Source organism: Tympanuchus pallidicinctus, unplaced genomic scaffold (assembly GCF_026119805.1).
Source record: "Tympanuchus pallidicinctus isolate F22 unplaced genomic scaffold, pur_lepc_1.0 scaffold6, whole genome shotgun sequence".
Taxonomy (NCBI): Eukaryota; Metazoa; Chordata; class Aves; order Galliformes; family Phasianidae; genus Tympanuchus; species Tympanuchus pallidicinctus.
Window position 1 is genome coordinate 41,574,804 of NW_026294780.1, and position 14,094 is coordinate 41,588,897.

At 37.9% G+C, this 14,094-nt stretch overlaps 2 protein-coding genes across 4 annotated transcripts in view; one reads left to right on the top strand and one right to left on the bottom strand.

The window, feature by feature from the left end:
- NAA16 (N-alpha-acetyltransferase 16, NatA auxiliary subunit) overlaps positions 1–14,094 on the top strand; it is a 366,631-nt gene that overhangs the window by 228,766 nt on the left and 123,771 nt on the right. The window lies entirely within an intron of this gene.
- Positions 1–14,094, bottom strand: part of VWA8 (von Willebrand factor A domain containing 8) — a 174,965-nt gene that overhangs the window by 117,014 nt on the left and 43,857 nt on the right. For all 3 annotated transcript variants that reach the window (XM_052705551.1, XM_052705550.1, XM_052705552.1), the window contains 3 exons: positions 10,433–10,564; positions 8,415–8,549; positions 8,257–8,334 (listed from right to left, as the gene is read on the bottom strand). In XM_052705551.1, coding sequence (XP_052561511.1) covers positions 8,257–8,334; positions 8,415–8,549; positions 10,433–10,564 — 345 coding nt within the window. The remainder of the gene's footprint in view (positions 1–8,256; positions 8,335–8,414; positions 8,550–10,432; positions 10,565–14,094) is intronic.

Consider the following 14,094-nt stretch of genomic DNA (forward strand, 5'->3'; position numbering starts at 1 on the left):
ACCTTTCTGAAGCTAAACCAGAAGTTTGGTTGTTGGTGGTTATATCAAAAGTATATAGAGTATCATAGAATACTACATAGGGAATAAAACACAGATAAAGGCGAAATCTAGTCAACAGTGTCCAGTATACATATTTTGTTACTTTCCAACAGATGCACACTGGGGCAACAAAGACATAATGGCATTTTGTGACTTGAAAGATGAAATTCCTTCTTTAGGCTACGCTGTGAACAGAATTTAACCTAAAATCAGATGAGAAAAATATTTTCTATTGTAGCTGCAGCTTTTGCAAATGTCCTCTTCACAACTACAAGCCTTTTGAACTTTCAAGAATAAAAATAGAACACATTACATCATATGGCCTGAATCATTTCCTCTTTCTAAATTTCCTTAAAAGCCTTAAAATAACAGGACAAAGTCCGGTTCATTCAGTGCTTCCCCATTTTATAACCCAAAACCTCACATTCAGATGTACCAAAACAGCCATTATTTTTATTGCCGTCCTTCTGCTTTTCAATGCAGTTTGCTCATTGCTAGTATTCTATTAAAGAATTAGCCTAAAACAATTTTTAAGCAAGGTCATAAAAAAAAGTGCAAGTATTTTCAGGATTTGCATCATAAGGGTGCACTGTATAGTTAGCAAGTGCATGCGTTCAACTAACACACTTTCTGACACTTCACACCTAAAGGAGGGAAACAATATAGAACAGGAATTAATCAGGAGCTCAGTATGCTATATATACTGTTACACAGCTGTAATTCCAGCAACTTGAGAAATACACTTCTGTTTTCATGAGAAGAAAAAGAACAACAATCAGAGGTGTATTTTCTTGAAAAATATTTTCTGAAATGAACTTCATATCATAATTTAAATGACTGAATTGTATTAATTAAACGACGCATTCAAATGAAGCATCATTCATTAACATCTACCCAAAGTCAGTAAGAGGTTTGCTGGGCCCTGGGCAGCCTGGTCTAGTATGAAATATGGAGGTTGGTGGCCCTGCATGTGGCAGGAGGGTTGGAGATTCATGATCCTTGAGTTCCCTTCCAACCTTGGCCATTCTGTGATTCTGTGATTTGTTACGGCAAAGTCCCTGCTTAGTGATTTATTGCTTCTATTTCTTTACACTAAATCAATTTTTAATACATAATATTAAAATTATAATGTTATGAACTGCATGATCACAGAATCACAGAATTGTAGGAGTTGGAAGGGACCTCCAGAGATCATCAAGGCCAACCCCCTGCAAAGCAGGCCTCCTACAGCAGGCTGCACAGGTAGGCATCCAGCTGGCTCTTGAATATCTCCAGAGAAGGAGAATCCTCAACCCCCTGGGCAGCCTGTTCCATGACGATAATACTCTGTCACTAAAAATTCCTCCTTTTGGAGGGGGGACAACAGAAAGGTCCTAATTAATCCCTCTTCCCACACACACTACTTTGGGCAAAGCAATTGCCTTCTGAAACATTTTGATTTGTATTGGTCACAGTCATTGTAACTTAGAAAATAAACAATGCAATACAAGCTAAAGTATCTTGTAGGTTAGGAAAAAAAATAATGAAGTTGAGCAGAGAAAATACTTGTTTCCTTTCCTCCCCTTTGCAGCCACCGCAATACAAATCTCCAATTCAGCCATTTTTACGGTTCTCCGCACGAATTGTGTTCTTGGCAATTACAAGGTGAAAAAAAATCTATGCTTCCTGCATTCATGCCAATTTGGACTTGCATTTTGTTAATAATTCTCAAAGAACTGGAAGGAGTTTAGAAGGAAAACTATGAGATCATGAAAAAAAAAAAAAAAAAAAAAAGAAATCCTAGAAACAAAAACATCACAGTACACAAACAGTAGGGATGTGCTTAAAAGATTGTTTTTGCTGTGCAAGAGAAGGAGGAACAAGTTGCAGGAAATTTGTTGTAACGTCACTTTGAATATTGCTGGTTTTTTTTTTTTTCACCTGAAAATTTACAGGGAAAGATAAAAATAGAAGTGAAATGTTTTATTTTGAACAATCACAACCAAAAGTTCCCTAGCTACAGTACACAAAAACCAGCTGGCTGCTGCTTCTTGCAGAAGAGAAGACCGACAGTGGATCTTATCAACACTTGTAAATATCTAAAGGGTGGGTGTCAACTATATGGGGCCAGGCTTTTTCAGTTAGATTTACCATGCCTAATGGTTACATCTTTTTATTTTATTGCTAAAGCTGAGTACTTCCTTCTGGTGCATTCTATTCTTTATCCTAAGTTGGACAAATATGTGCACATTCTATTTTCCCTGCAAGAACAGCTTTCCCACAGGAGATGCTATGTATTGATTATTTTTTTCCCTACCAGGACCAAAATAAACATTGCATCAGAATGCACGCAGACATTTCAGATACAATATGTACACGAAGAAGTAGACGCAACAATATTGTATGAACTTAATCCATGCTCCACAGAGCATGGAAAGAAATTCACATTTATTATATCACCTAAAATGATTTAAATCATGCTGCCACTTACTGTGGACATAGCAATGTAGTGTAGCCAAATTCCACAGGAACTCTTAGAAATATCTGAAGGATGGGTGTCAAGAGGATGGAGTCAGGCTCCTTTTGGTGGCACCCCGCCACAGGACAAGAGGCAACGGGCACAAACTGGAACCCAGGAAGTTCTCTCTGAACATGAGAAAGAACACCTCTACTTTGAGATGACAGCACTGGAACAGGCTGCCCAGAGAAATGGTGGCGTCTCCTTTTCTGGAGATACTGAAAACCCACCTGGACCTACTCCAGGGAACCTGCTTTAAATATGGGGCTGGACTAGATGATCTCCAGAGGTTCTTTCCCATTCCTAGGATGCAGTGATTCTCATTTGCTGCTTTTTAAACACACACAAAAAAAACCCCTGAAAAACAAATCCTTCCTAATCAGGATCTAAGTTTCCTCTGTCAAGAATCTGCCTACTTAGAACTGAATATAGTCAGAAATGTGTACAATGTCAGAGACCATAAATTAAACAGTAATTGTTCCGTGAGACAAGTGTTACCGTAAGAAATTATCCATATGCTTAAAAGGTTTGGGATATGTTGATTGATATGTTTGGATATGTTTGATTCTCAACTCACAACATAAAAGCTTGTAGAGTTTATTTCTGTGAAAACAATATAGGCAGCTAAGGACTTCACACTATTCAAGTCCTTATATCAACTTCAGATGGAAAGAAGGATGAAGCAAATATTTAAAATAAAAGTAAACATTATACACAAACATCCAAGAACACAATTCTTCACAGAGCCTGAATGAAAATACTGCTGTTTGTTCAGACCAAAGAGAAGAGCTTCATCTAATTTCTCAGTGCCAGTAGAAATGATCGGAAAAATAACATGAACTACAGCACAGATATGAACCTCTTTCATTTTAGAAATGATTTAGGACAATATAATCTCTCTCCCAGAAAACCAAAAAGATACTTTTTGAAGAAAAATACAGAAACCTATTAAGTATGCTTTATCAAACTTTTCAGAGCCTTCATTGCCCAACTACTGCATGAATTAATATTTAACATTTTTCCAGTCATTAAACTATGTTATTACTTTGCTGTGCAAAGCTACTGATGTGTAAAAAAACAAATGCATTCTTAAAATATATCAAAAGATGCATAGCTCAGCAGCATTCAATCATTTTTTATGTCTTGCTTCCTGTAAAGGTTTTTAAGATTTTCTGAGATATTTTACACGTGAAATACAGAATCAGAGAACCCTTAGAGTTGGAAAGGACCTTTAAAGGTCATCTACTCCAACTCCTTAGCAATGAACAGGGACATGCACAACCTGTGCCAGTGTCACACCACCCTCACTGTAAAGTTCTTTTCCCTATATATATAACCTAAATCTACCCTCTTTAAGCTTGAAACCATTTCTATCACCATGGATTCTACTAAAGATTCTGTCCCCTTCTTTCTTGTAGCTCCCTCTTTGGATATTGAAAGGCTGCTATCAGATTATCTCGCAGCCTTCTCCATGCTCCCAGCTCTCTCAGCTTGTCCTCAGGAGAGATGTTCCATTCCTTGAATCATTTTTATGGTCCTCTTCTGGACGTGCTCCAACAGGTCCATGTCTCTTTTGTACTAAGAACTCCACATCTGGACGCAGTACTCTAGGTGAGGCCGCACCAGTGCAGAGCAGAGGGGTAGGATCACTTCCCTGCTGGCCACACTGCCTTTGATGCAGCCTAGGATACAGTTGGCTTTCTATGCTGTAAGGGCACATTGCTGGCTCATGTCCAGTTTCTGATCCACCAGTATACTCAGGTCTTTTTTAGCAGGGCTGTGCTCAATCCTGTCATCCCCCAGCTTGTATTTGGTAGTGGATGCTGCCTCAACCCAGGTGCAAGACCTTGCACTTGGATTTGTTGAATCCTGTAAGGTTCACCTGGGCCCACTACTCAAGCCTGTCTAGGTCCCTCTGGATGGCATCCCATACCTCTAGTGTACTGAGTACACCACACAGCTTGGTGTCATCAGCAAACTTGCTGAGGATGTACTCAACCTCACTGTCAACGTAATTGATGAAGATACTAAAGAGCATCAGCCCCAGCACCAACTCCTGTGAGATACCCCTCATCACTGATCTCCTTCCAGGCACCGAGCCATTGACCACCACTCTCTCGACTCCATTCTGCAGCTAGTTTGTCCATTGAACAGTCCACCCATCAAATCATGTCTTTACAGTTTGGAGTGAAGGATGTTGTGGGGTGCCATGTCCTTACTGAAGTCCAGATGGATGATGTCAGTGGCTCTTCCCTTGTCCATTGATGCACTGACACCATCATAAAAGGCCATTAGGTTGGTCGAAAAGGATTTACCCTCGGTGGAGCCATGCTGGTTTTCCCCTATCACCTCCCTGTCTTCCTTAGCATAATTTCCATGAGGATGTATTCCATGATCTTTCCCAGCAGTCACTGCCTTATCATCACAGGATTTTGTACATGCTGCAATGTTGCCAGCATCTCTCAAGGAAGTTAGTCTTTCAAGGCCCCTGCTAGCACCCTGTCCTTCTAATACAGCTATGCCATCCCACACCGTACCACAGGAAGGCTCACTGTCACCCCCATCCCTGTTCAGACCTAGTTTAAAGCCCTCCCAATGACTTCTACTAGCTTTTCCCCAAGGACCCTTCTCCCCTGTAAAGAAAGGCAAACCCCATTCGGTGCCGACAAACTCGGTGTCATGCAAACCATTTAGTTCTCAAAAAGGTTCTGGCAACAGCACCACATATATATACATACATATATTCCTGGATGTTAGGTAGACATGTCCACGAGTGAATTTATTCCGAACAATGAGCTCACAGTTGTGGGCTTTTTTTGCTTTAACAACATTCCCTGTTACCATAAATGCCGCTCTACAAAAACCCTGTTCCCTTTTAACTTGATCAAATCCTGGTGAAACCAAAGGAATGGTTCACTCTAATGTGAAATACTTCAAACTCTTAGCCTAGATTTTATTTCAGCAGTAAGCACAGGTCCTTCTGAAAGAACAGTGTCCAGCAAGTAACTGATTTCTTCATCAGCTCCTCCATTCATGCATCTCAAAAAAGGAAGTTGTCTGTTCCTATTCAGTGAAGCCATACTAATTAAAGTTAGGCTATTGAAAAACAGTGGTTATGTTTTTAAGCTTGCTGAATTAAATAATTCTCTGATTTTGCTGGTGAGTAAAAGTCATAGGCTATCCTGAGTTAGAAGAGATCCACAAGGATCAGCCATCACAAGGATCACTGTACCTCATACAATAAAAGTGTGAGTGAGTCTGCCTTTATGTTCATTTGTCAAGGCAGTAAAAGTAATCTTTCTTGGGATGATTTAAAAATACATTTATATGGACAAGTGCAGAGAGAAGTATGACAGAATTCTAGCCCAGAATCTATGCACCTATCTTACTATATGACTGTATACAGGATAACAGATACTTCTGGAAAAGCCAGGTATATCACTAGGAACATCATATTGCATTGATAGGGCTGTGTAACTTTGAAAACCAAACCTGTCATAACTGGACAGGTTAAAACTCGGGAAAAGAGCCATTAGCTAAAGGCATACTGGGGGAAGGAAGAGCAGAACAGTGGGATCGTGTTTGAAGAAGCTCGTGTCAATGCAGAAAAACATAAAATGGACTTTTTCTTTCATAATCATAATTTTTTTTCCTTTTTTTTTTTTCTTTTGTCTGTTTCAACCCTTCAATGATACCACCCATTTTTGTCTGCATCTCTTCACTCCTCACATGCATCCAAACCAGCTGCCACTGTCTTTTCCTTCCTTTGAAGGTTTCCATGCTGTCTGGGAAAGATTTAAATAAGCAACGGAAGGGGAAGATTATACAGTGTTAAAGAATATACTGTGTTGAGAATATACAGTGTTAAATCTGATGCTAATCTTCCCCTACAATATTGCCAATTATCACTTATGACCACAAAATTTGTGATATTTGGTATGCTTTGGCTTACAAGGTCATGGAACAGCCTTAGCTTCGTATTTCATTTGAGAGTGTTTTCATTCCTAAAGGCTATGGAGAAAACCTTACATGTAATAAGCAAATTCAGTCACTCTATTTTTAACCTCAATATTTTTCAGACTATGGCATGAGGTCATAGTTGATCAAGATCTAAGACTGACAATATTCTCCAAACAAGTACCAAGTGAACACTGCCTACAGGAGATCACTGTTAAGCAGGACAGACCTCAGGGTTTAAAAAACAAACAATCTATAGTGCTGTGAGACAGGCTGCTGCACTGTCAGGATGAAATCAACAGAAAAAAACCTAAACAGATAGCAGGGCCACTGCTTCACATTTATCATACTCTGAGACAACTGACATCTCCTTAATTTGATTTTTCTGTACATCTAACCTGTCTGGAACCATTGCTACTTTAAACTATGGCAGATTTTTTCCCCCAGCTCACTAGAAACACAGTCTTGATGATACCTACAGCTCCTCGACACCACCTGCAAAACACATTGAAGCCCTTATGACTTCTCTAGTTCTTCCTTTCACTTTATCCCTAAGTGTCATTCTAAGACAGTTAAGTCAGCTACCTGTAAGCCTCACAAAAAACACACAGGTCTCCCCAAATTTATTTTTAAAGCCACATCTCTATTAAGATCCCAGCCAAATTTGAAATAAATTAGCAACAGTTCGGCTAAGAGCGATAGCACCTAAAAAAAAATGAGCAGCATTAATATCAATTGAATGTAATATGCATTTATCACATATAAATACCAATCCTCATTCTTTATTTCTAGAATCCAACATTTTTGAATATAGAACTTTTCCTTTTTTAATGCAGTCCCACCACCACTGTAACCATCAGAGTAAAGAGAAATGTAAAAATAAATGAATAAATAAATAAATAAGGGAAAAAAGTAAATCAAGAGAATCAATAGCATTATTTAAAATCCCATGAGACAGGCATCAGAAAAAATAAGCTGTAAGAGGACACTGAAAGATCTTGACAGAAGTAAAAAAAAAATGAAACTGTAAGCCTATAGAAAGTGAAAAATAACTTGAGAACATCCTCAATAAGCTTTAATAACATTATCTATTCTCAGTATACTTAAGAAACCTCTTCCATACCAGTGAAAAATAACATTAATACTGCTGATTGATTATAAAATGAAACAGCATAGGGACAAACAAAGAAAAGGAAAGAGAAAAGGTCTTCAATATGCATGAATTACAAGAAGTCACCACTCTGACCAAAAGGAAACATACTTCAAAAGTAGAGAGAAAGTCTGGAAAGGCATGGAAGACATCATTTTCTTTATGATGCTCAGTTATGTCAAATCACAAAACAAATTGTCCATTCTCTGTGGCTAACAGAAAGATGCAGTGAATGCTTACATTTTGCTTATTTAAGTTATCTATCTCTCACATTCTCAATGAAGGCAGTAAAATGAAAGTAAAGCACTACCAGGGCTAACTTATAAGTAATAACATCAAACTATCTATATTGCTGTATACTACCCCCTTTGTTCAGGTCTGCAGTGAGACAAGATTTTAGATGAGTATTCCATAACAGAAAGTAAAAAAACACTCCATAATTACCATAAAGCTATTTTTAGTATCCTTTATTTTAAAACATACACTGGTGATTATTATTACTGATTATAGAAGCTGCTGCTGTACATAAAGGCTGCCTTACATGGAGAACCTGCCTGTGTGCTGTATTTTGGATCATATTTAAAGCATGATCATCAGTAGATCGTTTACTTACCTGATACAGCATGATAGGTTCTATGCTGTATCCTAGCATATCAGCAAACTCCTTAGCAATAACTGTTTTTCCACAGCCCTAAAAAGTTAGAAAATAATAACTAAATTACATTGTAAGGAACATGGGGAAGGAGGGAAACGAGAAATTAAAATTCTTACTTTTCCTCCAATCAAACACATATCTTTAACCATATGAGATTGCATCATTTCTGCCAACAGCTGATCATGACTGGAAGTTCTTATGAATTTGTCTGATTGAGAATGCTGTTTTAATAGCCCAGTCCCAGCTGGAACCTAAAAGGAAACAAGGCAAAAGAAAACAAAACAAAACACTTAATAAGACATATTGTGATAGCTCTAAACTTCGTATGGGCTGGGTTACACTTCTCCAAATAATACTGTAATGTTTTGTGGATGTAATTATCAAACCCAAATCTTACACTGAATAAAATTAACACTGTATAATCTGTCCCTGGAGAATTCAAGACCAAGTTGGATGGGGCCCTGGTCAACCTGGTCTAGTATCAGATCTAGAGGCTGGCAGCTTTGCCTATGGCAAATGGGGGCTGGAACTTCATGATCCTTAGGGATCTTTCCAATCCAAGACATTCTATGATTCTGATTTTTTTATAGACAACTTCCTCCACACTTTCTTTTCCCATTCCTAATGGAAAAAAAAAATTAAGAAATGTAAACCAATTCAATTAGTGCTGGTGCAGGGTCTGGAGCACAGGCCTTATGAGGAACGGCTGAGGGAACTGGGATTGTTCAGCCTGGAGAAGAGGAGGCTCAGGGGAGACCTCATTGCTCTCTATAACCGCCTGCAGGGAGGTTGTAGTGAGCTGGGGGTCGGCCTCTTCTCTCGTGTCATTAGTGATAGGACCAGGGGGAATGGCTTCAAGCTGTGCCAGGGGAGATTTAGGCTGGACATTAGGAAATACTACTTCTCTGAAAGAGTGGTCAGGCACTGAATGGGCTGCCCAGGGAGGTGGTGGAGTCACCGACCTTGGAGGCTTTTCAAGGAATGTTTGGATTTTGTGTTGAGCAACATGGTTAAGTGAGAACTGTTGGTGATGGTTGGACTGGATGATCTTGCAGGTCTTTTCCAACCTTGGTGTTTCTATGATTTCTGTGAATTATGGCATTGGGATACAAAAAGAACTTGAGACTGGTCATGCAGAAATCAAAATATGAAAAGTGTTTATTACTAAGACAAAAACAAACAAACAAACAATGTGTCTTGCAAAAATCTGCAGGGGACACTTTGATCAGAACTTCGGAGACTAAAAATATTCAGTCATCCTCCACATTAGGATGCTTGCACTATTTCCATTTTCTGTTCTAGTCTGGAACTGTTTCATCAGCAAACTTCTCATGTCCTCTTTCCTTGAAAAAAATGCATCCTGCAGGCATATTTTGAGCAGGTATCATCTACCTATAGGGTCAAATGAATGCAAAAATCCACCTCCTCAGAAAAAAAGTCCTATCAAGTCCTTATAGATTTACCTTTGTCTGACAAATTCCTGTTTGCTGCTGTTCCCATTTTTGCACTGTCACAGTGCAGAGTCTCTGAGGATAACCTTCATCTGTATTAAAACTGTCTCTGACTCCCACTAACTCTCCATCTTTTGAGACTATCAAACGTCCAAACTCAAAATTAACTTCAAATCCTCACATCACCGCCTCTTCCCTGAACATGATCTTCTTTCACTACCTAGCAGGTCACAAACTTCTCAGACCAATCACATTTAATGCAATTATTTTTGTTCCACTTTCCCAACATCCCATGTCAGAATACCACCAAACACTCATCAGATTTTATTTGAAGTACAGATACACACAGACCATTTCTTTATTCTAAGAAAAAGGGAAAGCAGCATCAAGAACATCACAAGCATTTTTATTCAAAATTTCTGGATGTTTTACTGCATTATAGATTTTCCTTTCATATATTTTTCAGCACTTGATACACCTGTAGTTTCCTACATACAATTAATTTATCTAAAATATTGCTTATCCGTAATCCAATAATCCTGTATCTACGTGCTTTTGAAAAAATAACAAAAAGCAAACACTCAACACAAATGTGTTTCGGGATCAAAGATAAGAGTCAAATTCTTGATTACACGAAAGTAACTTAACAGTAAGTACGTATAGTTTTAGGAATATGTAATTACCTGGAATGTCACTTCACTTTCACCAATCTGTACAGTTACATCAGCCTTGAAGGGTTTGTTTCCTGATACACTTTCAACTTTTGTAATCCGTCTTGGACGCAATTGTTTGTTTGAGTCTTGGAGCTCAAAACGCTGCAGAATTAGAGGGTTGGGGGAATTATTATATTTATTAAATATAGATCTCTTTTTTAGAATTGTTTGTTCTGATAACACGGCCAGAAGCATATCCAAGATTAATTACTTGTGAAGTCTTGAACTCATTTCATTTATTTAAACTTCATTTCACTTTACACAACTGTGTTTACAGTCTTGATGGCCTATATATTTCATATACTCTTTTGAACCAAACCAAAAAGACCTACTTATCTATTTATTCCAACTAAAGACAAACGCAATTTAATTGTCATATTGTTACTTTGCAGATACTTACTTGGACAGACTGAAATAATAAAATAAATGGACGATAGCCTTTAGCAGTTCAGTAATAGACCACCTATCTTTGCAGGCAATTATAAAAAACTGCAGATTTAAATATCTGACTACCAGTAAAAATGACCACCAAACGTTATGTTTATGTAGCTCCACAGTCTTATCACACGATGAAAACTGAGAAAGACCTCTACCTATCAAGCCTTCAGCACATTCTGGATATATCAGAAAGTAATGGGCTTCTGTATTCCCAATCCACTTTTGAGCATTATATTCTAGTTTATGCTTTATACAGATATCATGAAAATGATTGCTTTGTCGTACAAAGAGAAGTCGTTATCAAAGGGCTTAAGTATAAGAAAAGCTGCAGTAATATTTTCAAAGTTGAAAGCTGAGTAATCAAGAGAAAAAAGAGGGAAAGGTTGAGGGAACTGGGCTTGTTTAGATTGGAGAAAAGAAGGCTCTGGGGAGACCTCACTGTGGCCTTCCAGTATTTGAAGGGAGCGTATGAACAGAAGGGGAACAACTGTTTACGAGAGTGGATTTTGACAGGACAAGGAGGAATGGCTTTAAACTGAGACAGGGGAGGTTTAGGTTAGGTATTAGGAGGAAGTTTTTCACCCAGAGGGTGGTGATGCACTGGAACAGGTTGCCCAAGGAGGCTGTGGATGCCCCATCCCTGGAGGCATTCAAGGCCAGGCTGGATGTGGCTCTGGGCAGCCTGGTCTGCTGGTTGGTGACCCTGCACATAGCAGGGGGTTGAAACTAGATGATCACTGTGGTCCTTTTCAACCCAGGCCATTCCATGATTCTATGATTCCCTGATTCTCTGCACAGGAGGGAAAGATAATTTTACAAGGAATAAGAGGATTAAAATTGTACAAGAAGCAAAATAAGAACTGCAAATTGGCATTAATGCAAAAAACACAAAGTTTATAAATGACTTTGTGGGAAGGGATGAAAGAGAAGCAAATTCTGCCTTAGACTACAGTTTGTAATAGAAAGATCTCAGAAGTAACCAGAATAATAGAATTATCTAAACAAGATATCTAAGCAAGATGAATCCAATTTTCTGTAATATTAGCCCACTCTGTAAGAGAGTGCTTCTGTGGTTCAATGAGGCTTCCTACTGAGAAGCAGCAAAATAGAGGAGGAGGTCAGAGGAGGAGGTCAGGCAACATTAAAGAGGATGAACAAATAATGCAAAAAAAAAGTAAGCAACAAACAAAAATGAAACAGCGGATGTTTCCAATACCATAAAAAAAAAATCAAGCATGCAAATGGCACGTAAGAATTTAAAAAGCAAAGCCCAAATCTGCGATGAATCTGAAACAACTGAAAGCTTATGGAACAATGAAGGAATTAGCTACAATCTCTTGTGAGCCACAAACATAACTGAATATCAATGGCCAGTTTTATAAATGCCCATCAATAGTACATAGGAAAGAAAACTTCATTACTGTGGAAGACATCATACATATTTAAGCTAATCGTTTGGAAATGTTTCACTGGAGACTGTTTTGGTTGAAAGCAGTCATTTGTCTACATCTAAACTGTATAAACGAAATGCTCAAGTTAAATAACTTTTTACAAGCATATTTCAAATATTCATCTGCCATTCAAAAATAATTTCTCATGCAAATACTTAATCCAAGTACAAAGCCCAGAATTCAAGCCAAGCCATAACTTGCTTTGCAAGATCACTTACATTTAAAATATTTAAGATTCAAAACAGAAAATGACAGTTTCTCAAATGAAGCAACTTCAAATATAGGTACACAAAGATAGATCATTCTCAAGTTTTCATTGGTACTTCTGTCTGTCGCAAGCTAATGATGTAATGAACTAAGGAATACTGGAAACTGCATTCCTTGTACCAGTGCCCTGTATGATAACCAGCTCTCTAACAAAGCATCAACAGTGGTTCGGTGTGCAATCAAGGAAGATTCCACTCAGTGTTGGCTAGGCTGACACAAGGAGCCACATTTTATACCCTACAAAACAGTTCTCAGACAGATAGAGATAAAACTAAGGCTAGATTTAATAGGTTCACTCAACATGAGATCTGCATTTCAAAGCATCTTTACATATCTAAGACTAACACAGTAACTAATTTCATTTGCAGGGAAGATGTAAGTCAGTAGCTCATTTCATTGATTATCAAGAGCAAGAATTAAGAGGAATACCTAAGACATAGTGGAGTCCTATTGAGAAAGAAGGCACATTTGGAAAAGATACACCCAAGCTGAGGATTACGGTTGGGAAGACAGTATCCAGGGAATGTGATGGCCTCTAGAAATATGCACAGGTTCTAACAGCTGCCAAAACCAGCTGTTCAGCCAGCTATCTACCTCATTTCTCACCTCCAACAGCTGACTGAAACAGCTCATGAAAGTAAGATACATTAAAAGCTAGTGCACTACTTGCCCATATCTGTCTCCAACTCTGATCATTAAACTTTACATTTATGACAAGGAATTTGTTTCTGTTTTCTTTAAACATTAGCTGATGTTAAAAGGTGATTAAATCCTCACAAATTAATTAATCAACTCCAAATATATGTCAGGAATACTTTTTTCAACTCAATCTTTCCTTGCTGAAATTAATATTCCTTAACTGTATTCTGTTACATAATTTTCAGTAGCAAACATAGCTAGACATACTCTTAATGTCTGGAGAAGGGCAGAATAATCAAGCACATTGCTTTGCAAGACTCCTCTCCTTCACATTTCTTATGGGATGGCAAAAATAATTTTGTATTCAGTTCTTGCAATGCTACTACTAAAGTACAATTATAAACAGGAGTTCCTCAGTACAACCAGTTGTTTAATATATTTTATAAGATTGTCTGCTTTGTTGCATGCAAACAGAATAAAATTCCTAATAGGATTATACATATCTGCTAACCTAGAGAGACAAGCTTATGAAAGTCATGCTGACAAAGAATATCAAAATAAGAAAAACTAACACAGAAAAGTTTAAATGATAAAGAAGATTTAAAAGTAGACAGTCACTAAGAAAGAAAGTCAACCCTCATATAAGAAGAAAAAGCATACATAGCAGAAAGTTTATTAAAAGAAATAGCAAATGAAGAAAGCTAATAGTACAGAATGTAAAGATTCCTGCTATGCATACTGATAGCAAAAAAAAAAAGGACAAGATAACAATAAAAGCACATTAAGAACAGAAGTGACTGTCTCTGCTCTGTTAACAGAGTTAACAGAAATTTCTAT